The sequence below is a fragment of the Talpa europaea genome (assembly GCF_964194135.1).
Source record: "Talpa europaea genome assembly, chromosome: 12".
Classification (NCBI taxonomy): domain Eukaryota; kingdom Metazoa; phylum Chordata; class Mammalia; order Eulipotyphla; family Talpidae; genus Talpa; species Talpa europaea.
Genome location: NC_140079.1, coordinates 94,087,741 through 94,115,083, shown reverse-complemented (window position 1 = coordinate 94,115,083; position 27,343 = coordinate 94,087,741). Strand labels below are relative to the sequence as shown.

Here is a 27,343-nt window from a genome sequence, read left to right as displayed (position 1 = left end):
TCTTTGCTTTTCTGACTCTTGAACTCTGGGGGTGAGGATGCAGTCCCAGTCTGGGCACCCTAAACCTCCGTGCTGATTCTTTGGGAACATGGTGCCCAGCTCCATTCTCCTTGGAGGAGGCCCTGACTCACGACCATATACAGCCTCTATGCACTGCACAGCCTTTTGATTGACCCAGGCCCAGTGGCTGAAAAGAGCCACTCAAAGGCTGCTTAACTCCCCACTCTCCAGCCTTGATGGGTGGGTGACCTGTTCTATTCCCCCAAGGAAAGCCCTGAAGATTTAATCCTCTGCCCTGGTCATCTTGAAATTCATAATAATTTGTGCATAAAAGACTCAACATTTTCATTTTGCAGTTTTACAAATCATGTCACTGATGCTGGCTCCTAGGGTAGAACACCATTTCCAAGTCCATTTCAGCTTCGGGTCTGCCCTCAGTAGCCAAGCCAAACTGGCTCTGAACCTCAGAGCTGCTCAGTCCCTAGTCCTCATGTGACTCCCTCCCCTGCAGCTGACAGGTCCTCCCGCGTGGGTACTGGCCAGTGCCCACACGCCCTGCAAAGCCCTCCTCAGCACAGCCTCTGCTCTGAGCACTACCTCCAGCTCTCCCAGGCAGAAGCAAGGCCTCCTTGCACACTGGCATCAGTCAGCAGAACAGCACAAAGGGCTCCAAAGTCAGACCACCCATGTTCAAATCCCTCCTCTGCCAGTTACCCGTGGCACCTTGTGCAAGTAATTTAACTATGCCCAGGCCTCAGTTTTCTTACCTGTGAAATGGATTTAAAGAAAGCATGCATAGGATGGCTTGGGGATGGGGTGAATATATATATAAAGCATTTAGAACAATATCAGATACACAAAAAGGCTAGCTGCTCTTACTTTTCCAACCATTTCTTCCCTAATGTTTATAGATTCTGTTTTTAATCATTATCTTTACAGTCTCATTAAAATATTAATTACATCCTGTTCTTCCACTGTCTAAACCGAGTTCATAACTTCAAATACAGAGAAGCTGCAGTAGCAAAAGCCTAGAAACAAAGCCTGTTACTGTTAATATCTATTAACATGGTTAATAATGTGGTTTGTGAGTTGCTTCTCAGAAGTTAAAAATGTATATGTGTGGGTGTGCATGTATAAAGGTAGCTGCATGTGGACACACATGCACACATACACACATGGCTGTTCTGTTTATTCATGGTGGTTATGCTCTATCATGTCACCACAGACACTGAGCCCCCAGGGGAAATAAATGGTTTGGTTCCTGATCATATTTTTACAGCCAATCAGTACATCACCTTGTCTGATGTGTGCTTCTGCCTAAAGACCTTATTTGCTATGCACTGTTGATTCAGGAACACTGATCTTGGTCAATGGTGCTGTAACTCATGCTGAGCGAAGCTCAAACAACGCGTGTGTTTTCTCCCTAAGGCACATCCGGTCCTTCTATGTTAGGAAAACTAGCAGCTGGCAGCACCCTGCTTTAAATAGTGAAATCACTAACCAAGAGGCACAATATACAAAAAGGTGGCATTATATATGCCACAAAGAGGGTCCCTATTTGCAGTCTGGGAGCTGAAAAAGGCAACAGGGACCTTCTTGGTGCAGCACAGCTGGGGACGTGTGTCGGGTCACTCAAGTTGTTCCTACCTCTTTGTCCTAAATGACCTTGAAGGCAACATGAATTGATCTGGGGTTACAAATACATTTTAGCAAGTAAGTAAATTTGTGACTAAGGAAACAGTGAATAATGAAGATCAACTATGTGTGTCTATTTAAACATAGAAACCACCAAAGTCACACTGGACAGGGGTTGGTTAAAATACAGCATTTCTAAGCAGCCACTACAAGGAGCTTAGCCACTGAAGCCACATTTGGGGACAGAGGTCCAGCAGAAGTGCACAAGGGCGTACTGAGATGGTTTTAGGCAGCCGTACACTTAGAAATGTATAATCCAACAGCAAAGTGACAATTTTCACAGCTACCATCACTGAGGATAAGACCACAGATGCAAATTGATGCTGAACATGCAGCCACACAAGCATAACCAGATGATGAAGTGAGATGGTCAACACGATCGGCCTGAGGGCAAGTCAATACCACCTGGGTGTCAGGAGCCTGGACAAGTTGTGGTAAAGAAGGAACCTCCCCCAGACCTAATGAGGAGACACCATCAGACAGATCCAGATAAAAGAAATCCATCTAAATCCCTCACCAGTCCTCTACCCTAACACAGTCATGAAAAATGAAATTCTGGGCTTCCCTGGGGTATAGGGAAGTCTCAGTGCTATCACCACTACAGCCTGAGCTTGATGCACAGACAAGGAGCTGACCCACATGGCGCAGCAGACCTCTCCTGTCTTGCCCGCTGCTCCCCTCAGCAGTGTATTTCAGTCAGTCTGCCTATTCTGCTCCCCACTCTATCTCTGGTGGATCCTCTCAAACCCCACACCTCTGGCCTGCACCCCAGTTCTTGTATGCATAAATAAATAAAATAAATCTTAAAAAGAAATGAGGAGGGCCTCCCCGGTGGCGCAGTGGTTGAGCGCTGGGTTGCGAAGCTGCCCGCGGCCTCTGCAGCGCCGGTTCGATCCCCGGCTGCTCCCCAGCCACCAGAGGAGGGTCCCACATGGCGCGCAGACCTCTCCTGCCGCCCGCTGCTCCCCTCAGCAGTGTACTTTTGTCCTTCTGCCTGCTCTGCTCCCCGCTCTGGCTCTGGTGAATTCTCTCACCCTCCCGCGCTTCTGACTGTACCCAGTGCATGTATAAATAAATAAATAAATCTTTAAAAAAAAAAATTCACTTTAAAAAAAAAAAAAAAAGAAATGAGGAAATTCTGATAAACTGTGACAGCCAAGGAGCCCAAGGAGACACCATGACTTATGTGGGATTCTGGCTGGGATCCTAGCACAGAAAGAGGACATCAGTAGAAAAACTAGTGAAATCTAAGAAAGTCTATATTTCAGCCAATAGTGACGCTCCGATGTTGGTGACTTCGTGAGGCAAATGTCACATGTGGACATCAGGGAAATGGAAACCTGGTGGGTGGGATGTGTGAACTCTCCGTACTGTCATCACAACTTTTAGTAAATGCAGCTGCATTTCATAATAAAGATTTTAATTTTACAAAGTGATGCCATTTAAAGAACACCATTGATTAAACACCCATGTGCACACACCACTAAGACTGTAACCACGGAGCCAGGCAGATGTGGTCAGGAGACACCACCCATGGCTGGCTCCCTCCCCGCCCCCACTCCCCACCTGTCCATGCCCATGTCAGCGACAGAAATTCTTTAAAACCAAACTCCTGAATCAGGAACCTGAAACACCCTTTTGTTTTCATGATCCGACTTCTGGGGCCCAATGCCAAGAAACCAGTCCGGAAACTGCAGAGAAGTTTCTGCCGATGACACAGCTCACCATTACATTACACATTTGAGGGTAAAATTTGAAACGAGCTGGTGGTCTAGTTAAGTGGCCCAGAATTTCATTTTTCATGACTGTGTTAGGGTAGAGGACTGGTGAGGGATTTAGATGGATTTCTTTTATCTGGATCTGTCTGATGGTGTCTCCTCATTAGGTCTGGGGGAGGTTCCTTCTTTACCACAACTTGTCCAGGCTCCTGACACCCAGGTACCTTCAGGAAGGGCCAGTTGTCATTCTAAAGGGATGTTTGTAAGTAACATGCCAATACGATTTGTTGGAATGCCCAGTGGGTGGGTATGGAGGGGCAGGAGGAGAAAAGGAGGCATGCTTTGGAGTCACAACCATGTTTAAACTGCCTAGAAAAAATTCTGGAAGGAATCACACTGGGTCACTGCAGCTGGACTTGGCAGTGGACCGTGGGGAAGTCTCCCTACTCCTCATTTCTGTGTATTTACCTGCATTATTCTTACAGAGGAAAAAAATTAAATGTGGTATATATGCTCACATGTCTTTGAAATTGTAACTTCTTTTAAATTTACAGTTTTTATTTGTTTTGATGGTGAAATGAAAGAAATGGGGGAGGGGAGCTAAGGGAAGTAAACCAACTTGCCTAACACTGGGGATGCCCAACTCTTACTGCAAAGGGATAGAGAAAATCTGAGCCTTTGTGGGCACCTGTGGTCTTTATCACCGCCCTCAACCCCTGTGGCACAGGAGCAGCCACAGATAACACAGTCGTGATGGGATGCGGCTGGATTCCAGTAAAACTTAGGGACAAAACCGGGTGTCGGGCCAGATTCAGCTGATGGTCAGAGTTTGTCAACATGCAGCCTCAACTTGCCGGGTTTGACTCAGGGCCTGGGCTGTGTGGGCAGGGGTGCTGTGGGAGCAGAACGCTGACCCCTTAGACCACGGCACCTCCAGCAAGTGAGACTCAGAGAAACTCCGGCCCATCCAGACCACCCCACTGGGCCAGACACTCGTGGACAACCCTGGGCACCTGTATGTGCCAGGTGCTCTGCTAAGTTCCTCTCTCTGTTGCTCCTTCGATGCCCTGAGGATACTGGGAGTGGCCACTGCTGATGCCCCCATTCCACAGGGGAGGAGACCGAGGCTTGCAGACGCACCCAGCTCCTCCAAGAACTGCTGGCACGTGGCAGAGGGGAGAGCAAATGTGGATCTGAGAGCGCAGGCCCCACTTCAACCATAGCAGCTCCTCTCCTGAGAATGATCCAGGTCCCTTCACTATCACACCATGTTATTAAAAGTACCTTTAAAACACCTGCAGGCTTTGACTAGGAAGTATTTCTTCTTCAAAACCAGAGTGGAAGGGGTAAGATGGGGCAGGGGACACACATATTTGTTTATGCCTCAAAATGTCCCTGTGATTTGAGGCCATTATTATCACATATAATCATTTACTCTTCAGAATAAGTCTCTGAATTAAACACCAATATTATCATCCTCATTTCGCCACTTTATAGTTGACCTCTGTGGGGAGATTAAATTTTGTGCCTAAAGTCACAGGGCACAGCCAGGATGGAGGCCCAGCATTCTGGCTTTTAACCCCTACCCTGAAATCTTTCAGTGACAAGACTATGACCCCAAGATCCCGCTTCCATAGATGAACCTAGAGAGAAAATGTCCATGGAGAAGTAGAATCAATTTGACATGGAGGCTGGACGGCAGCAACACCTAAGTCAACTAAATCACAGAAAATCGAAACTCCCTTCGAACATTTTCAAAGTAGTGCAGCTGGTGTTATAAATCACCATCAGCTCAGTGGCTTCAAACCATACACATTTACTATCACGTAGCTGAGGGTCAGATAATTGGATGGGGCTAAAAACCAAGGTGTCCATAGGGTTGTGTTTCTTTCTGGGCATGAGAAGAGAGTCCATTTCCTTGGCTCTTCCACCTGCTAGAGGTGGTTCTCCCCCTCAGTGTGCTCCAGGTTCAAGCCAGAAATGCCGGGTCCAGTTCTCATATGGCGTCTCCCTCTGATTCTCCTCTTCTGCCTCCTCCTTCTGCTTTTAAGGTCCATGCGGTCACATTGGGCTCATCTGGACAATCTCAGCTACTCCCCTGATTTTAAAGTCAGTTGAGGAGCAAGCTTCATTTCACCTGCACCCTTCCTGGCGCTTTGCCACGGCACCTGCCGTGTCCCGGTGATGAGAAGGAGGTGATCTTGGAGGGCCTTATTCTGCCTGTACAGGAGGGATTTTCCTGACTAGTGAAGAATCTCTGAATGACCCTGAGCTGAGTTACTATCTTCCAAACACACACCCAGGTCTTCCAAGAAACAAAGCCATCAATCATCAAAAATGCCACCAAGGGCCTCATGGTGGCGCAAGGGGTTGAGACGCAACCTATGAAGCTATCTGCAGCCACTGCAGCACGAGTTTGATCCCCAGCTAGGGAACTACCCACATGGCGCAGCAGACCTCTCCTGACTTGCCCGCTGCTCCCCTCAGTAGTGTATTTCAGTCAGTCTGTCTGTTCTGCTCCCCACTCTGTCTCTGGCAAATCCTCTCACCACCCCCCCACCCATACCTCTGGCCTGGACCCCAGTTCTTGTATGCATATAAATAAATCTTTAAAAAAAAAAAAAAGCCACCAAGTGAAATTTTAAAGCAATCATTTCACACGAGACAAGACTTCCTCACCAACCAAGATGACATCTGTCTACCTCCACTGAGCCATTATGCTGTCAGGTTCAATTCTGAAGGTAAAATGCTTATGTCAGGGCCTGGCACACAGTAAGGACTCAATAAGTGCTGGTTTTAAAAGGAGGGTGCAGGGTCTCCCTGTTGGCCTAGGGGTTAAGTCTCAGCATTATCATGCTATCAGCGCTACTGCCTGAGTTTGATTCCCGGCCAGGGAGCTACCCATATGGTGCAGCAGACCTCTCCTGTCTCACTTGCTGCTCCCCTCAGAAGTGTATTTCAGTAGATCCACCTGTTCTGCTCCCCACTGTGTCTCTGGTGAATCCTCATCCCCCCAAAAAAACTCTGGCCTACACCCCAGATCGTGTATGCAAAATAAATAAATAAATATTTAAGAAAATAATAATAATAAAAAAGGAGGGTACAGAAGAAGGGGTGCTGCACCAGGTATCATGATGGTTTGCTTGCTTGACTCAGCAGGACAACATCGAGGCGACAGTGTTTAGTGAGCATCTACTCTGTGCCAGGCACCAGGAAAGGCAGTGAGTGCTGACCAGCTCAGAGCCCTGCCTCCTGGACTCTCCCTTTAACAGGTTGGATCCCCACTCCAGAAACACAGAAGAAACAAAGCAGCTCCACTTACGTGCACAGAATGGACTGGTCCTCCCGATCTGAGAACAGAAAGAAAAAAGAGCCATGAATTAGAACGAGTTCTGAGCTGAGGATCTGGATTCAGCAGCGCCTGGATGTCTATCCTAGGTTCCTGTACCTGGTCCCATGAGGGGTGACAAGGGACCAGCTGGGCTCATTGCTCAGAGGATAGGGGACAAGGGATAGCAAGGTTCTCTTAGATACACCTTCCTACCCCAAAGCCCTGGAGGCAGCCCCCAAAACATGCTGGAACATGACTGGTTGGGGAGTCATTAAGTATCCTTTGCCCTACCAGCTCTCAGGGGGCCAGGGAGACCCACTTTGCCCAGGTTAGGTCCCTGCAGAACACACTTTAGATCCAGACAGATTGGGGTCCCACTTGGTCACTTCCCAGCTCTGTGGCCTTGGGCAAATATTCTTTTTTTGGGGGGGACAAATATTCTTAACCGCTCCATGCTTACGTTCCTTCACCTGGAATATGGGCTGGGGTAGAAGACAGTTTTGATTTTGAAAACCCAGCATTCCCTCTGTCTTCTTCCAGGAGAAGCATCCTGTGTCCCATTCAGAGACAGGTCCCCTATCCTGACCCCACCGTCGTGTACAGTCAAACCTCCCCATCCCCTGCCCTGAGGCTCTGCACCAGCGGTCCTTTTGCCCTGAGTGTCCTCTCCACCACACCTGCTCCTGCCCATCTCTTCTCATTTTTCCACTGAGGTGCAATTCACAGCATAACATGAACCATGTAAAAGTGAGCAACTCAGTGGATGTGGCACATTCACACTCCTATGCAGCCAACACCCCTCTCTGGCTCTAGAGCTTTCTTATCAGCCCAAAATAAAACCCCAAGCCCATTAAGCAGCCATTTCCAGTCCCCTCTCCCCTGAACCTCCAGTCTGCTGTGTCTGGACAGTCCACATAAGGACATTTACACACAATTATAAACAACGTGTCTGGCTTCTTAACCAATGTGAAACCAATGACTCACATGCTTGAACTAGATTAATTTATGGTATAAAGTTATATCACAGCAAAGTATTTCAAAAAACTGAATTTTACCCCATTTCTGAATCAAGTGATCTGACCCCTTAAACTCACACAGGTCCGCCAAGTTTCCAATAGTTATAAAACCGCTTTGACTGCTTCTGCCATTAGCCTCTGAGCTCCTGAAGGTCAATGTCAAGGGCTGAGCCTATCCCAGGAGTCAGGGATAATGCTTGGCACATAATAGGTGCTTGGGAAATGCTTGCTGATTTGAGTCAATCTCCCTCTCACATTTGAGATAGAAGCATTGGAAACAATCATGTGCTCACACATTCACTCAAAAATGAGTCCTGAGCCCCTCCTAGGCACCAGGCACCGGAAACACTAAATTCACTTAGACCCATGTAGCCGCTGCTTCTCAGAGGCTTATAACCTGGCTTGGGAGTCAGAGGAGCAAAGAACTGACAACTGCAAGTTGTAAGCAAATGCTACACTGGGCATTGCCGGGAGCGCTGCTGGCCGGGGGAGGCTGTTCCCCAAGAGACAGAAGCTTCACAGCCCAGGGACCACTGAGCAGCCTGGAGAAGGATGTGAAGCATTCTCAGGGGGACACAACAATCCAAGGAAGCCCAGCAGAGCACACAGTAGGTCAGAGTTGGCAAAGACCATGAGAGTACATGCGCAGGTTAGCAGAGCTGCACCCCTGGGGGGCAACTCCAGCCTTGCCCCAATCAGGCTGAGCTTCCCAGCCCAGAGTCCTGGGGTCAGCATTGCTTCACACCCCATCCCCAGACACGCCTCTCTCCCTGACTCCCCATTCTCAAGCCCTGGCCCTGGATGTGCACGTTTGCAGACCGGGCCATCCCGCCCCCAGCCAGCCTGAAGATCTCAGGAGACTCCCAGCTCCCAGAAGACCAGCTATTTCGGCCCATCCCAAACACACCCATGGTTTAGGGCTGGGGAACCAGAGGCCTGCAGGCTGACCATAAAAGGAGAAAATCAAGCTGGGGCTGAGAACAGACCCCGCCTTGCAGTTTCTTTGCCTTCCTTCTCATGCCAGATGGCAGTGGGACCGGCCAGAGGGAGGTGGCCAAGCCCGGGCCCCTGCAGGGTCACCTCTCCCCGCCGCCCTTTCCAGTGAGGAATGGAGGACACATCCTCGGCTGTGTGCAGAAAAGCCGCTTCCTACCTAGTGCCACACACGAAGGCAGACACCAGACAGTCCCAGAACCAAGGAGAATGTGAATACGTCAACGCTGGGCCTTGACCGAGGGCCCTCAACAAGACTGACCTCAGCCTGTTGCACTTGCGCTGGCTGGGAACGGTGCTCCCCATGCACCTTCCAAGTTAAGTCTAGTGACAAGTGGGGAAGGCACCAATATCATCTTCATGGGACAAATGAGGAAACTGAGGCACAGAGCTGTGGGCTCCTTGGCAGAACTGGGATTTGAAGCCAGAGCAAGAATCCACGCTCAAATCCCCTACTCTGGGGTTAGGGTCCTTCTCTGTCTCCAGTCTTCCTGCCCCTTCTCCTCCTTGCCCCCCAGCAGAGACGGGTAGGTTGAGATTCTGGGTGAAATTCTGGGCCCCCAAGGGAATTGTCCAGACCCACACCGTGCTCTGGCATCTTTAGCAGCAGAGCTGGCGGGCCAAAGAGGTGTGGGGCTCAGCAACATTGCCCTGCTGGCTTCCTGGGCCTCAGCTCCCCTTCCCATGCGTCCCTCCTCTCCCTCTAGCCCCTTGGTCTCAGGGATGCCATTTCCAGTTCCCTGGTGGAGCCCACAAGTTACGTCCCAAGGGGGCTCGCCTGCCCTCCCAGCCGGGAGGTCTCCCTCACAGGCCCTTGGATGGTCCCTGCACAGAGCATGTATTTGTGGGACGGTTTGATAATCTCTGCCTCTCCATCAGACTGTGTCCTCCGCCCACTGGGCCTCCCACCGTGGGGCCTGTATATGGTAAAGGGAAGGGGGTGCAGATCCCTCCAGGACTCAGGGGACACAGCAGGCAGAGGCTGAGCGTGCGAGATCCACAATCCACGAGGGACTCATCTCCGGGTGTCGGGGCTTCCCGAGTCCTGTCCTGTCTGCCTTTTAACTGGGCACTGCCTCCTCGTTCACAAACTCCCCCTCTCTGTTCGACCCCGTGCCTGACTGACACTGCAGTCCAGAGAGGGCTCTTCAGAGTCAGCTCATCCTCACCCCTCAGAACTGGGATTTCCTGCTAAAGAACGTGACTTCTCATGATAAATCAAAGCCTACCAACTTCTCCTGGCACCGCCGCCCAGGGCTGCACCGGTCAGACTGTTGTAGAGCAACCCCGATGGACATCCTTTCCCCCTAACAAGACGAGCCCTCAGCCCTCACCCCCGGGGCCAGACAGACGCAGGGCTGGGAGCTGCGGTGAGATGGCGGCCCTTTCTGGGCGCAGTGTGAACTCGGCCTCCGGGGAAACTGCATGGACCGCTGGCCCCTCAGCACCCCTGTCCTTACCAGGAAAACTCACACCCTTTAAGGATGTGAAAGGAGACCAGACCCCAAGGAATGTCACAGCGGCGCCTGCAGGAGCCATGCCTGCTTTACCATCACGGCCACTACTCTGACTGCCCTCACTTCAAGTGAAGGCTGGTGTCGCGGTTCTGACCAGGACAGGGCAGCAGGCCAAGCTCAGCCCTTTCTGATTAAAATGCTGAAGTCAGTCCCTTTGCCTTTGGGAACCTGTTTCCTCACCTGCCAGTGGGGCCAAGGGCACCTCACTGCCTCAGACGGGGAGCAGCCACGGCCTGGTCTCCGGGTCCCCCATACCTGTCTTTGAGGACAAGTCACTTAGTGCTCTGGGCCTTGGTCTCTTCAGTCTGTCAAATGGGATGGCTGTCCCGCCCAGGGCCTGCGAGGGCCGAGCGGTGAGGGGTTTACAGGGCAGAGCAGCGCGGGGACATTACTGCTCTTCCTCTCTGTCGAGTTTATGGAGCTGCCTCTGGGAACAGGATGAGCAACCTGGACAGACTGTGCAGCTGAATGTGGGAACTGATAAGGCGGGAGTCTGTCTCAGCCAAGAGCCCCAGGCTGATCCTTTGTTTCCTTTCATCCCGAGAGGCCACTTGGTGCTAATTAGGTGAGGACAGAACCCTCCCCGTCCTATCATGCACAGGGTGACACCCTGAGAGCCCCTCTCAGCACATCAGAATGAAATCTTATCTGCCTGACACACCCAGCCCCGCTCCAGCAAGACCCAAAGTGGGTTTTTGTCAAGAAGGCTTCAGTGTATTTCCCCCACTTCCGTCTTGTTGATTCACTAACGTCAGCTAACTCCAACCTCCTGCTCCCAGCCTTCAACACCCTGGGGTGCAGGAAGACAGACCCACAGGGGCCGGTAGCCTTCTGGGGATGGTAAGGGGCTGTGCTTCCGATCAGCACCCCACCCACAGGCAAGCCTGAGGCTCTCAGTTAGGTAAGCCAGGTTCAAATCTGGCTCTGACCCAGGTGAACTTCAGCCCTTCACCTGTCTGGGCCTTAGTTTCCCCTGCTATACTATGGACATAACAATAGCACCTGCCTCCAGCATTGGATTATCTGAGGAGTCACCTAAACACAGCGTCCAGCATAAGCATAAACACGTGCTGATGCCACAAATGGCAAGGTAAATGTTACAGGAAAAAGTGGGGCCTCCCTGGTGGCTCAAGGGGTTAAGCTCAGCACTATGAAGCTATTGACAGCCACTACAACACAAGTTCGATCCCCAGCACATGGCACAGCAGACCTGTCCTGTCTTGCCCGCTGCTCCCTTCAGCAGTGTATTTCAGTAGATCTGCCTGTTCTGTTTCCCACTCTGTCTCTGGTGAATCCTCTCACCCCCTGCACCTCTGACCTGTACCCCAGTTTTGTATGTATAAGTAAAAATAAATCTTAAAAAAAAATCAAATCAGTCTAAGACAAAAAGACAGATATATCAGGTGTGTGGCAATAGAAGGACCCGCCTCCATCATGCCACAGCCAAGCTCAGCAGCAGCAAGAATGGAGTTTCTACCAGCTTTCTGGTACTCATGCACCAAAGCATCCAAGACAAGGGACAGCAAGGACCACCAGACACCTGAAGAAGACCACTAATATCAGACATTAAAACAAATACATTAATTGGAAGATACGCATCTTACAGAAAATAAAGATAAGTCTTAGAGAAGTACCCTCCAAGAAAAATGGACATCACAAGCACAGAAAAGGATATCTTTCTATCAGAAAGAAACATTCTGGAAACAAAACATATGACACCAGAGAGTAAAAACTTCACGGACCTATAAGATAAAGCTGAGGTGACTGAAAATCAATGTAACATATTACATCAATAGATGCAGAAGAAGCGTCTTATAAAACCTAATAGCCATTCATATTTAAAAACCAAACAGCAAACTAGGAATAGAGGGGAACTTCCTCAAGCTGACAAAGAACATATATTAAAACCTACACCTAACATCATACTTAATTGTTAGAAATTGGATGCTTTTCCCCCAAGATTGTTAACAAGGTAAATCTGCCCCCCGTCATCATGTCCATATATATTGGAAGTCACCAAGGTTTGTTGTTGCTGTTTGTCTTGCTTTTGTGTGTTTATTAAATGATCTTTAAAATCTAATTTGTCATACATGGTCACATAAACTTAGAAATCAGTTCGTGATTGGACAAAGACATTTTCAGATACCTGGGGGGAAAAAATAAAACTCATCAAAGGTAAAAAAAAATTGATGTAATCTCCCTGAAAATAGAATTAAAAAGATAAAGAGATGGGAAAAATCAGGAGGAAGAAATGAGAAGACTTCTGGAAAAACAGATGAGAGAAAACAAGAAAAAGATATCACCAAGGAAATAATTCACAGAAATTTCTCAGAATCAAGGGCATGAGTTTACAGATTAATTAGGCCTCCCAGTCTCCAGCACAATAGCTGAGTACAGCCCCTTGCCAAATCCCAGCATCCTGAAAGACAGGGGGGGGGGGGGATAAAAGGAAGCTAAAGGCTTCTAGGAAAGAGAAAAGAAACTAGTCACACACAAAGGACTAAGAATCAGCTTGACTTTTTATCTTCTCAAAAATTAAACTGAAGCTAGAACGCAATGAAGTAATGTCTGAAGTTTTCTGAAAGGAAATATTTCTTGCTTAAATTGTAAACAGCTAAACTATTCCTTAAATATTTGGGAAACATCAAGTCTTTCAGATATGCAAATTCTCAATTTGCCTCACATACATCCGTTCTGCAGAAGCTATTCCATTTAAACAGGAGAGAAGATCAAGAGGGTGACATGGAAACTTGCAATCAAGGAATCCACCATGTGGGAATCTGAAATATAAGGAAGATCTCAGATGTCAACTACTAGTCACAGAGGGTAGCCAGGGCAGGTCAGAAGGCTCCAGCAGCAATTACCCTTAAGAAAAGGCTATAAATTACATATCTGGATATATTAAGAAGATATAACAAATTCAAAAGGAAAATTGGAGTAGAATCCATGATTAAGTGTATAGAAAATCAAGTTACACACAAAAAAAATAAAGGCAAATACTAACTCCAGGGGAAAAATTGAGTTGTACAGAAAATGGCAGGTGATTACAAGGTAGTACAAAGTTCAGCTATGAATAGCACCTACACATTCATAGTAAAGCAGTTAATATAAACTATCTTGGGAGTCTATGAGATGGGATATGTGTGTGTGCATGTATGTGTGTGTATGTTTTGGGAAGAGCCAAAGTAAAAGGACGAATGAGTTAAATCCTCATCTTCTACAATAAAAAGCAGGAAGTATTGTCTTAAAATAAGAAAAATAATTAAGATAGCAGCATTAGAATTGCTTGAGATTTTGGAGGCAAATTCCAAAAAGGCATACAATTATTGATAATGGTTACCCCTGGAGAAAGGGAAATTAGAGAAGCAACAAAAGAGGGTTATTTTTCTTCAAAAGCCTGGAGGAATGACATAACTCTATACCATCTTCACTACACCTTTAATAAAAATAACTAAACCTTTAAAAAGGGAACAGGGAATCCCTTTAGGTACTGACATGTAACACTATAGCAAATGCAGAGCTTGGGTATGGAATTCTAAGTTGGGTATAAAAGAGGTAAGTATTACCTCAGAACTCCCACAGACATCTCTAGAAGAACACTTAATAAACTAGAAGTCCTGTTGTCTCTGGAGAGGTGTTGGGGAGACTAATGGGGTGTGGGATGTGGGGTAGTGAAGTAGAGGTCTGACCCACAAGCTGAAGGGAGTCTTTTAACTTATTGAGTTTGAATGTATCATCTCTCTAAAAGCAAACCTCAAACCATGGGTCAATTTTTTTCAAAGGTCTTTTTTTTAAGATTTATTTATTTATACAAGAGCTGGGGTATGGGCCAGAAGCACAGGAGGGTGAGAGAATTCACCAGAGACAGAGCGGGGAGCAGAAAGGCAGAGGACCAAAAGTGCTATTGAGGGGAACAGCGGGCAAGACAGGGGAGGTATGCTGCGCCATGTGGGTATCTCCCTGGCCAGCTGGGAATTGAATTTGCACTGCAGAGGCTGCGGACAGCTTCACAGCACTGCGCTCAACCCGCTGCGCCACCAGGGAGGCCCCATGGATCAATTTTTTAAATAAATATGACATCACTTAGACACACATACATGAGATTTTTTAAATGTTTTCTTCTCTTGCCCATTTCTCTCCCAAGAGATCTGGTTTCTTTCTACTGTTGGTAAACTATGTCTTAGAAAGCCCCTCCCTCAACAACACACACACACACACACACACACACACACACACTTATTCTCAACTCCCCAGAAACAGCCCACACAGTTCACAAGTCAACTCCTGACTGGCTCGTACCATTCTCATCCTCCATTCCATGTCATCTCAGCCCCCCTTCTACTTTCAGCGTTGTAAACACCCCCCATCCTGATTCTGGCCATCTCTTTAAATAACTCTAATAGCTCTTCATTTATCAATAAATACTAACTGAGTAGCTACTATATGCCAGCACCAGTGTAATGATAGACAAGTAGCAAAGAATGGAGCTTGTGGGTCCCATGGAGTTTATGGGGTCTAGGGTACTTAAAAATCCATTTAACTAGTTTAAAGGCTTTGTTCAATATTCAGGGTACATGGGGTCCAACCATCCCTGACCCTAACACTTCACCCCCATTTTGTGCCACAGAGGATTGAGGAAGGGCACTTCAACTAGACACACAGCTTAGTGGATACCAGACAGCTACAGCCTGGGTTAAAAACATCACCAAGAGTCACACTAGGGCCAATGTTCCTTCACAGAAACTGCACTCCTGCTTTATAAAGAAAAAAGTATCTTCCCGCACTTACAGTTTTCCTCCATGATTTTTTAGAGAGTTTTTCATTGGTATCCACCATTGCTGGTTTGCTAGCAAGCACCAGCTGATGCCAGATGAATGGGAACACAGCAGCTGGTTAACATTCAAGGTAAATAAAAAACTTATCACTTATGGATGTGTATGCTCACGGCTGTCATTTTCTCTTGGGGCTTAGAATGTGTTGAAAAGACATTTCTAGTTACTTGAGAGAGCTTGCTATATAATTTTGTTGAAATGCAGAGCCCAGGAGGTGTGAAATGGATCAACACAGGCATCCTTGTCATCACGGATAACACAGCCCCACACTTGGGAGGCCCTCTAGGCCAGCAGAAGTCATCACAACACAAAAATATTCTCCATGAGTTGACTACCTAGGAGATGGGACCCCTATAAAGCACCTTTCTCTGGTCTGCACCACTCACTCACCCAGGCTTCACCTTGCCAGTCATTAGGTGGCAACACCCACCATCGTGATACAAACACAAAATGAAGTGACACCCTGCAAAATCACCTGTTTCCCTGAAGGTGCTGTGTGTCGCAAAACCAATGACCTTGGAAAGACCATCCCAAAAAATTCAGGTCAAGTCACAAGTGAATATCAGGTGTTATCACATAGACAACACCATGGAGGTTTCAAGAGACCATGCGCAGCACCAATATGGCAAGGACGCCCATGGGGAAACTGCTGATCCCAACAAGAAGTCTGCAAAGATTAACCTCTTCTAGCCAGGCTGCAGTCATCAAGCATAGCATGAGGGATGTTACAGGATGCTCTTTGGATCTTGTCCCAAAAAGTTATAGCACCCCAAAAACCTTAATTTTAGTCTGAATCTAAGAATTATTATCTAGTTGCAATTATAACCAAATCCTGATAACCTGTAAGATATATAAACCTATGTGCATAATTTGCAATGTCAATTTTCAAGTCCAGTCAAAACCTTCTTTTTCCACTTACTTTCTACTGTGAAACTCTGGTTCCTATTCTTTGTGGGTCTTTTGCTGGTACTGATTATTTTCAGATAGTAAAAACCTCCTTCATTTCATGCCATTCAGTTTAGTGAGTGTATGAGAGGATGCATCCCAAAATGTTAATGGGGTGATCTCTGGGTTGTAGTTATGGGTGCTGGTTGCTCTCTGCTTAAAAATATGTTTTCATTAATCTAGAATGAATATGTAAAACTAGAGATTTTTAAAGTTACACATGTGTATTTTAAGACGCTGTTAGTTTATAACCTTTGGACATTCACAATGAATAATCATACAACAATTGTACACACCTTTAAAGTTGCCTTTCCTAAGCATGAGGACAGGAGAATGCCTGTATCCCAGAACCATTTATAGGAAAGAAAATCCTCTTACCCATCCCCAAAGATCAATGATACTGGGATGGGTGCTCCCCTTTTTATTGTATACTCAAAACATTTGATAAGCAAAGCAAGGGCTGAGTGAGGACAAAGGCTGTCAAATCAGAAAAGCTCACAACTGAGAGATGCCTAGTTTTTTTTTTTTCTTGCCTTATTGCACAAGCTAGCACTTCCAGTACCATAGAAATAGAGTTAGCGAGAGGGGACATCCTGACCTTTTTACTCATTTTAAGGGGAAGTAATTCAGACTTTCACTATTAGAATGATATTAGATATAGATTTCTCTGTGACTATCTTTTATCAGAGTAATAAAGAACTCTTCTGGGCCTCCCACGTGGCGTAGCGGTTGAGCGCTGGGTTGCAAAGCTGCCTGCAGCCTCTGCAGCGCCGGTTCCATCCCGGCCACTGGAGGAGGGTCCCACATGGGGCGCAGACCTCTCCTGCCGCCCGCTGCTCCCCTCAGCAGTGTACTTCGGTCCTTCTGCCTGCTCTGCTCCCCCGCTCTGGTGAATTCTCTCACCCTCCCACGTTTCTGACTGTACCCAGTGCTTGTATAAATAAATAAATAAACAAACAAACAAACAAATAAATAAATAAATCTTTAAAAAAAAAAAAGAACTCTTCTGCTCCTTGTCTTCAGTGAATTTTTCTTATTAACAACAAAATTCAATCTATGTTGCTTTTTCTTCATCAATTGATAAGATCATGCAGTGTTTCTTTTCTAGACTATTTTATGGAGAGATTTTGAATATTGAACCAGCCTTGCATGCCTGGGGTAAGCACCACCGAGTCAGTGACAATGTTTCCAGTTACTTTTTGGAGACTCAGTTTCCTCTGTTACAAGCTGCAAGTTGGACAGTGTCACCCCCCCCCCCGCAATGACACTGACCCTACCTCACAGAACTGTGTCAAATATTTAAAAAGAGAGAAAGTTGGGGTTTGTGTTGGAAGGTGTGTGCCTTGACCCAAAGTGCTATTCATAGATAGACAGCAATGAGGTTCCACAATAGCAAATCACTACTTTTCAGGCTTTTGCACACTAGACACTGCTTGAAGCAAATTCCATGTACACTAGAAGTGTGATAAATGAGGTGATATTAGGTGCCAGCCAGATGAATAATTTTTATAATACTTTTCAATACTCTTTAGAAAAATATGTAACTGGCATGTCCAACATCCAGTTTTATACCTGAAGGTGACTGAGAATAGCTTATACTCCATGAGTTTCTACCAAATTGTTCCAAGTACTTTATATGCAATCATTTATTTAATCTTCACATCAGCCCTATGAGATAGGCCACAGTTGCTATGAACCTATTTTACAAATAAGGAAACAGAGTTAAAGCAGCCTGCTGAAGGACACATAGCTATGAATGGCAAAGCCGGGATTTGAACACAGGCAAGCCTATTCTAGAATTCATGCTCTTAACTCTGAGTATGGTGTCACTTTTGCTTAGTCTGAAACAGGTTCTGGGGGTGGGATAAACTTACAAGAAAAATACTAAATATTAGAACGATGTATATGAAACTTAATAACAGACAAAACAAAATGGTGCAGACAGAAGTCAGAATAGCAGTTCTGGCTAAGAAGGTATTGACTGGGAAAGTATTGACTGGAAATAGTTCACACCTTGGTCTGGGTGGTGATTATATGACTGTATATGTAAAAATAATTTTAGGCTGGATTCTTAAACGTAATTTATGTGCTCTGCTGCATGCATGTTTGACCTTCATTGAAAGCGTATTTGTATAACTAACCATAACACACACACAGAGGCCAGGGCAAAGACATTCAGTTTGGAGAAGGCTGAATCAGCTACATTCACAGCAAGCTGCAAGCTGGACAGTGTCACCCACTGGTTACAGATGAGGAAGCTGAGGCCAGGGCAGGAAAGATAATTGTCAAGGACCCCACAGGAATGAGTGACAGTTGACTGTACCACCAGAATGGTCTGGCCCAGCCAAGGGCTGTTCCCCACCTTCCTCCCTTCCCAGGTGACAAGCGCCTCACCATCTTCTCGACAGCCGGCTGGTAGCCCCGGGCAGCAGGAAGGGCTGGGGTTGTGCAAGCCCATGCCCGTATTTGCCCAGGCACTCTGCATTCCCTTGCCCTCCAGCTGCACGCAGATGTGGGGCTCACTTTTTCCCTTTTTCAGTCACAGTGCTTCTGCTGCCCAGCACCGCCTGCCAAGCTCACATTCTTGGCGAGGACAGCCAGCAGCAGGACAGGAGGGGCCTGGACAGGGCCAGAGCTCTCGGGGGGCTCCGACGGCAGGACCTGGTGGTCCGACCCCTCACCTTGCAGCATGCTCCGGTAGGCCGTGTCGGCGATGGCGTAGATGTGGGGTGGCATCTCGTGCCTCTTCTTGCCCTTGTACATGTCCACAATCTTCTCTGAGTAGATGGGCAGCTGCTTGTAGGGGTTGACCACCACGCAGAAGAGGCCCGAGTATGTCTGCCAGACAGAGAAGCCATGTTTACTTCCAGGACCAGCAAGAAGGAGTGTGGACACGAGTTGATAAGGCCCTGCATGGGCTGAGCACCACTATGTATCCTTTTTTAAAGATTTATTTTTATTTATTTATGTATACAAGAACTGGGGTGTAGGCCAGAGGTACGGGGAAGGAGAGGATTCACCAGAGACAGAGTGAAGAGCACAGCAGGTGGATCTACTGAAATACACTGCTGAGGGGAGCAGCGGGCGAGACAGGAGAGGTCTTCTGTTCCATGTGGGTCAGCTCCCTGGCCAGGAATTGAACTCAAGCCACAGTGGCTGGTGATAGCTTGATAGCACTGAGACTTTAAGCCCTGTGCCACCAGGGTGGCCCCTGTGTACACCTTATTGCTGCATCCTCACCACAAACAGAGGCACTCAGAGTCTCGCTTTAGAGATGGACAGTGTCCCTGTGGGGACATCCACCAGATTCCGGGAATGGAGGAGGACGAGGAACAAGGGGTAAGCCGAGCTTTCTAAGCCACCTAGGTTATGCTTTACAGTGCTAAAAAACAATGTACAGCTTTAAATAATTCTGGGTTCAAATCCCAGCCTCACCCCTGCCTGCTGTCATGTTCCCTCCTCTAGCATCATGGGCTTCAAGCCCTGCTCCTGTTTATTGAGCACTTACTATGTGCCCACCACTGAGCTAAGCACTTGGCAGACATCTAATCCTCACATCCTCCCCGTGACAGTGATAGTGCAGCCCCCGTGCCCACTGACAGCCAGTGGAGTGGGGGCTTGGTGAGGCTGCCTCCAGGCCACACAGCTGGTAGGAAATCCCAAACTAGAAATCCCAACTGCTTACCCCAGAGCACCTGCTTTTGACAGTGAACAAGTGCTCCCCATCTGCAAAACAGATAAACAAGCAATCCTTAAAAAGGAATGGCACAGCACCTGCTGCGGCCTGGAGGAACTTCTAAAGCCTGACAGTGCATGGAAGCAGCAGCTACACGTGGTCACAGAGTCCCTGATCCCACTTCTGTGAGATACGCAGGACAGCCCAGCCTGTGATGACAGCAGACCCCTGGTTTTCAGGGCCTGGAGAGAGGGGGCCTAGGGAGTGACTTCTCCTAGGTCAGGGTTTCCTCTTGGGGTTATGAAGATGTTCTGGAACTAGGCAGGGGTGACGGCTTACACCACAGTGAATGCTCTACCTGCCACTGAATTGTTTCCCCAAAGAGAGTTAAAATCATGAATTTTATATTGATTTTGCCATAATTTTAAAAATACTGCCCCGCCCTACGAAGTGCCTAAGAGTTTCTGAAAATAACCAGAACGAGGTGGGGAGGGTTGGGCAGCTCCCCAGCAGAGCCCCCCACACTGGGCACACATGCGGTGATGTCATTACCATTGCTTGTTAGGCACCAGACTTTCCCAGGGGTCAAGGGCAGAGGTCAGGAGACAGACTCCAGCCTGTCCCGCAAGAAGCTTTTCCCAAACGATAACATCAGTGCTGCCCAAGAAGGAGGGCCACCCGCCTTCGCGCCAGCTCCCCCGGGAAGTGACCATAGAGATGCAAGTCTCTGGGTTACATCAGGACAAAGCAAACAAGGCGGAAAGCAAGCGGCTGGACCCACGTGGCCAGGCAGGACCCTGGCAACACCAAGTCCAGCGCCGCCGTCAGTGCCCGGTGTGAGCTCTGCATTAGGCACTCATCCTGAGCTCTGCATCCTGCAGAAACAATCATTTGTTCATTCATTCACTCACTCACTCACTCATCATTCATTCAGTTACTCAGTTACACAGAGTATATGTCTTAGATAGAGTGCAAGGCACTGGGGTTATAACACCAGGCTAAGATCTTGCCCCCAAAGGCTTTCAGTCGGGGCTGCAGCTATCGGGCGTGTGAGGTCCCTGGAGCCCCCTCTGCTAGGGGACAACAGTGTGTGACAGGCCAGCGAGGTGGGGAGGCAAATGCTGTTCTTCAAAAGGTGAGCAGGGTGGGGAAGGGAGAGTAATCTCCCAGGTGTTCACCATTCCCTTGACAACATCAAACTTGTCTAAGCCTCCAGGGCTGTTTATTGAGCCTCAAAGAGCCACAAATCTACAGAAAGGGGATCAGGATGGTGAAAAATAATCTAAGAACAGGAGGGCACCCTGGTAAAGGAAGAGAGGGGTACTCAGAGGGACGCCCAGGAGAGGTGCTCCCTGCACTGAGTCTCAGCAGACAAGGTGCTCAGGCAGCTCAGGGGGAGAGACGCAGAGACAGTGGGCAAAGACAGCCAGGGTGCCAGGATGCCAGGCTCCCTCTGTGAGCTGCCAGCAGTCTGCTGTAGAGGGAGTTTGGAGGAGGGAAAGGTGATGATGAGGGCGTGAGCTGCCTGCAGAGGGCCCATGTCTGCCTGATGCCCCCCTCCAGTCATCCTGCAAACACCTGGGGGCAGGGAACCCCCCTCCCTCCTCTGCAGTCCCAGCACAGGCCTTGGCATACAGAAAGTACTCCTTAAGTGCTTTCTTGGAGCAAGGACAACGTTGCCTTTATTCCTGTGACCTGGACCCTTGCACACAGGCCTGCACACAGCAGGTGCTCATTGATGCTTGCTGGGCAGTGGAACCACAGGCCCTGTTCATGTGCGTCCTGCCCCCAGCACAGCCTCCCAGAGAAGAAGGGTCCCCTCATGAAGGACTGACTGCATGAATGTCTACGCAGCCCCACCATTTTGTGGGGTCTCAGCTCCATCGCCTACTCCTCCCAGGGCCACACCCACAGCTGTGTCCTGTTTAGAACAAGGATGTCATTTATAGCCCCCGCCACACTCTCAAGTCCTTAACCTGGAGGCAGTAAAGGACAGCGGTTGAGAGTATAAAATTGAGTTCTAGACACTTACATTTAAACCCTAATTCTACCACTTCATAGCTGTGTGACCCCGGAGATATTTCTTAACCTCTCTGAACCAGTTATCCTCATATGCAAAACAGGAGCCACAATAGTAGCTCCCACAAGTCTGCTGTGACAGACTACTTGTGAAGCCGCTAGCATTTGCCTGATGTGTAGTAGGTGCTCAATAAACATTAGTTAACTATACTGTGCTCCCTCTGCTTCAGGACTATGGAGATGATGCTAACTCACATGCGGTTCCCGCTACCTGGAACTCTTGCTGCAACCTCATCAGAGCCACCTGCATCTCCTCTCTCAGGAATCAGCCTGTCACCTCCTGGACTCTGAGTTGCACACCATTGAGTCTCCAGGACCCAGCTCAGGGCCAGGCACTCAGTCTTTGCTGAATAATTGAAGAAAAGAAAGGAGAAAGGCCCTCCCTTCTCCAGCACCAGCTTCTGCAGAAATATCACTTTCCTCCTGTTTGCCCAGGACTCCTCCTGGTGCAGTGCACACAGCTAGCACTTAATCCGTGCTTCAGGGCAGACTGGAAACTGTTTCTTTCCAGGACATAAGGAGCCTAGAGGAACATGGGGGCAGGCAGCAGGGCACCCCGCAGAGCGCTGGGACCTGGAATCTGGAGACTCCATCTCCACGGTTCAGCTTCTGTGAAGCTCACCGACCCCAGCTCACCTGCACTTGGCTTTTTCTCTGCCCTCCTGGCCCCATAAGCATCCCCCACCCCTCAGCTCGTCAAGGTCAGGGTTTCAACATCCAGGCCTCGCTGGGTCCCCGCCGGGATCTCGGGACCGCTGCCACCGCAGGTCCAGCCGCAGACCCAGGGCTTCCCTCTTGTGACCGTATTAGGAAGTGACTCCAGATTTTCTCTGGCACTTTATATGGTCAGCCGCGGAGCCCTGAGCCGGGGGCTGCTGCCACAGCCTGGCAGAGGAGAACAGTGGGGGGAGGTGGAAGGAACTCAGGCTTGAAGTCACACGGGCCGGGGGTTGGGGGAGACCTCGGCTCTGCCCTCACTACCTGCGTGACCTGCATAAGTGGCCAAGCCCTGAACCCCCAACCCCTCTATAGGATGGGCACTCCCTCCACCAGGCTGTAGTGCAATGAACATCCATCCCAGAGATACTGTCCACCAAGCATGAGCCGCTGCAGGCTTGATTTTAACAGCAGCAAAGATTCAAAACAACCTAAACAGCCATCCATGGGGACCAGCTCAGTAGCCTAAGCACACCTCATTAAAGAGAGTTCACGTGCGATGTATCCCTGCACAAATACAACTGGACTAGCCTGGATGTAAAATATAGCTCAAACACCACATAAGAAACAGGTGGCCATGGTTTTTCTATGGGAGGGAACAGGAAGTTGAAGAAAGAGAATCAAAGAGAAGGTTCTAAGTGCAGTAGCTACTATTTTATTTAGTCATTGCATGCATTACCTACTCCAAACAAGTCTCTCTAGATGTGCTCAGGCACAGCAAAAGGCAGAAAGCATGGCTAAGGGAGCAGAGCAAGCAGCAAGCCATGCAGAGTGCCTCGGGGCATGTCTGCTGAGTGTGATATCGACATCCATGACCCTGTTAATCATGTGTAACTCCAGGGGACAGGGCAGGACTCATGTATCTGCTAACATTTAAGTATTCTCTATGGTCTTTGCATGGGTTACCGTATTTCACTGAGAAGGTTCTTTAAAGCAATAAGAACTCAATGGCTAGTTCACAGGGCTCAACAACCGGGCAGCCTCTGGTTTTCCTTCCATGGTCCAGGAGGCTTCTGTCCATAGGCAGTTCCCAGCATCGTGGGCCAGGTGTCTAAGACCAAAGTATGTCGCCTGTTGGAATTTGGACCTAAGGCCTCTCCTGATCCCCTGGTCTTCCCTGAACAGTGGAATCTGAACAAGGAAAATGTCCTTTTGGGTTCATGGGTGGGGAATTTGGGCTTTGGGACTCAGTGAACAGGAAGGTACTCCTATCTTCACTCTGGATATTGTTCCCAACCCCCAGGACTTGGCATCAGGGGGTGGGAGTGGGGGACAGTCCATCTGTCTAAGGGACCAAGGAGGTAAAATGTGAGTGAAGGGGGGCAGGTATGAGAAAGCATCTAATTGGAAGGATTAAATGAGACAGCAATTAAAAGCACTGGTTGGGCCTCCCTGGTGGTGCAAGGGGTTAAGCAACTCACTATGAAGCAATTCACAACCTCTGCAGCACAAGTTCGATCCCTGGCCAGCCAGGGAGCAACCCACACGGCACAGCAGACCTCTCCTGTCTCACCCACTGCTCCCCTCAGCAATGTATTTCAGTCAATCTACCTGTTCTGTTCCCCACTCTCTCTCTGGTGAATCCTCTCACCTCCCATATCTCTGACCTGTACCCTGGCTCTTGTATGCATAAATAAATAAATCTTTAAAAAAAAAAAAAGCACCAGTCCTCGAGCTAATGTTGCTGGCTTGAGACCCATCCATTTCTCATTCTGTTATTTAACATTTCTACACCCCCATATCTTCATCTGCACAAATAAGGCAGTATAGGTTTCCACACTATCCAAAAGTAGAACATTCCTATTTGGTATGAACTGGTAGGTTATTGTTTTGCTTCTAGGTGGTATGAAACACCCCAGGCTGTGAGAACCCAGCCAAAGACAGCATCTGGGGAAGCCAGGAACGCTGGGCTGGGAATCAGCCATATTCGTGTGCTGTGGCAGCTCAGGCTGACCGTCAGAGATAAGCAGACGGGACCCTCTGGTTTCTATAGATCCTTTTACACCCAAGAGGACAAGACGTCTGCCAGGACCTTCTCCAAGGCCCATCGTTTGAAATGAAACTGGCATAACAGAGGAGCATTCTCTTCATTACCAAGGGCAAAGTTTGCATGTCTAGCTGCTTCGGGCTCAGCATCTCCCACCACCCACCTGTTAGCAAGGGGTGCAGTTGGCTTTCAAACGCTGGGAGATCAGCTGTGCACCCCCACCTCCCGGGCCCTCCTATTGTAGCTCCTCACCATGGACAGTGCTTTCCATTTAAGTGAGTAAATTGACCAGAAAGGAGCAAGACAGGAATAGCCACGTGGTTGTGATTCTGAGAGGCTTTTTATCTAATCTGCCCGGAGAAGCACACCAGGAATTTGGAATTTGGGTTCATTTTCTAATCTTCCAAAGACCCTCTGTCAGAAGATATTTTGAATCTCAGGACCTTCATAAGCCCCTCATTTTTTTCTGATTTCTATTTTGGGCTCAAATACCAAGTCATAAGAGAGCAGGTGAGATTCAGACACAGCTCGACCTTGACCTGCCCAGATGGGGAGATCACATTTTGGATGGGAGAACCGGAGGAATCCAATTTTCTCTCTACCTCCCTGCAAACCGGTGTCCATAGAAACATGTATTCTGCACCCACAGCCAGGGTTGGGAATATTTCCATACAAGGCATGCCACAGGTGAAAGGGACTTTCCCTCTTGTTTAGGGAAATAAGGATGGGCTGAGCCTAAGTTTGCCCACCTGTAAAATGGGGCAAGCATACCTAATCTATGGATGTTGTGTTGATTAAATGAGATCAAGTGTGTGAAGGTATAGAGGCTGGAATAGAGGAGGTTATCTAGCAATCATGCAGGCTCCTTAGTCCAGCCTGTCCAGCAGAACTTCCTGCCACCAAGGCAATGTTCCACACCTGTGGCAGCCAGCACCACAGGGGGCTCTTGGACACTGGACATGTGGCCAGCACAACTGAAGGAATGAATTTTCAAGTACTGATTTTTAATTAATTCACATCAAAATTTCATTAGCACATGTGGCCACTGGCCACCATCTAGGGCAGTGAAGCTCTAACCCACCCTGATCTGCACAGTCAACATAGAGGAGCCAGGATCCTCAAAGCCTTCAAGACTCTCATGCTCCCTAACTACGCAGCTGCCAGGATGGAGCCAAGGAGGTTATGGGCTCCCTTTATTTTCAAGATGGACAGAGAGTAACTATTGCAAGGAATCAGCTGGGGACAGTAAGCCCTCAATGTCATTGATAGGTTCTTAGAAATTGCCCCTTTAAGTGAAGTGACTTAGAACTAAACCAGGTGCTCAAACAATAGCATTATGTTCCACTCCAGCCAGAACTTATTTTCTCATCCACATTATAATGAAACATTATTCAAGGACCTGCTGTATTTACCATTTCTCGGTGCTGTGCCTATGTGACCACATTAAGTCATTGACCTCCTTTATGCGCTTATTCCCATTTTACAGATAGGAAAACTGAGTCTTCGAGAAGTGAACGAGCCTGATCAGTGTCACAGAACTAGGTAGGGTAGGGATGAGATCCAAACTCAGGTCTGAATGATTCCCTCTCACTGACCACTCCCTCCCTTGGGGAACTCTTCAGCACCCAACCTGGACCCGGGACACATCCCTAACCCATCCCCCTTCTAGAGGTGCAGAGACCGGCAAGAAGTGACCGGCTGGTGGGAGATACTCACGTAGATAAGTCCTGAGAAGTATCTCTCCCGCAGGTTGTGCAGCACTGAGGCTTCGTTGAGACACGTCAGCTCGGCCATGTCCTCCACCTTGGAGAACTTGGGCGGGTTCATCTTCTGGATGTCATCTTTGCTGACCGTGACCTTCTTGCCATTCTCCACCAGCTCCACGACCACCTCATCACCCTTCTCCTCCTTGACGCTGGCTGCCTCAAAGCCCTGCTTCTCCGAAGGGATCCAGACCAGCTTCTTGGCAACCCAGTCAGCCTGGGCCACTGGACTATTGATGAAGTTTTTGTCCACAAAGAGGAACTTCTCATCGTCACTCATCTGTGCCATGGTGCCTGGTTGGTCCCCTGTGGAATAAGGTGACAGAGTCAGAATCCAGCTGGGTCCAGGCCCAAAAGATAGATAAAGCCCTCACCTTGTCAGGTCTAGGAAGGCAGTCTACTGGAACATTCCACAGACTGCAAAACTGTTCCTGCAGTATTGTTTATGTTGGATGGAAACAATCCAAAAACCCTTCATGATTTGCATCATTTCTATGGCTCATCATCATGGCATTGGATAAATAAGCCATGATATATTCACACAGTAAGACATCATTCAGTGTTAAGAAGCAAGAAGTACATCTCTGTGTGTGACATACTGTTCATTTTACATATTGTTGTTCACTATAAAAAAAGAAAAGGGAAAGGATCCTTACACAGTTAAACCTAGAGTTACCATATGATCCAATTCCATTCCTAGTATACACTCAAGAGAAATGTCAACACAAAAACATGTCCACACAAAAACATATATGTGAATATTCATAGAGGCATTATTCACAGCAGTCAAAAAGACAAAAAATCCAAATGACCATCAAAAGATGAATGAATAAAAGATGATCCATCCATACAGTGGAATATTATTGTGCCATTAAAAGGAACAAAGTACTGATATATGCTACAACATGAATGAAACTTGAAAACATCTGAAGTGAAAAAATCCAAACACAAAGAACCATATATCACTCCACTTTTATAAAATGCCCAAAAGAGACAAATCCATAAGGACATAAAGTAGACTAGCAGTTACCAGGAGTTGGGAGAGAACTAGAGGTTGGCAGCTAAGGTGTACAG

General features: G+C 48.0%; 1 protein-coding gene across 1 annotated transcript in view; it reads right to left on the bottom strand.

The window, feature by feature from the left end:
• MYH11 (myosin heavy chain 11) overlaps window positions 1–26,558 on the bottom strand; it is a gene marked incomplete at both ends in the record, with an annotated part of 76,105 nt that extends 49,547 nt beyond the window's left edge. The window contains 3 exons of the mRNA XM_084251181.1: window positions 6,736–6,763; window positions 18,729–18,885; window positions 26,223–26,558. Coding sequence (XP_084107307.1) covers window positions 6,736–6,763; window positions 18,729–18,885; window positions 26,223–26,558 — 521 coding nt within the window. The remainder of the gene's footprint in view (window positions 1–6,735; window positions 6,764–18,728; window positions 18,886–26,222) is intronic.
• Window positions 26,559–27,343: the final 785 nt, after the last annotated feature.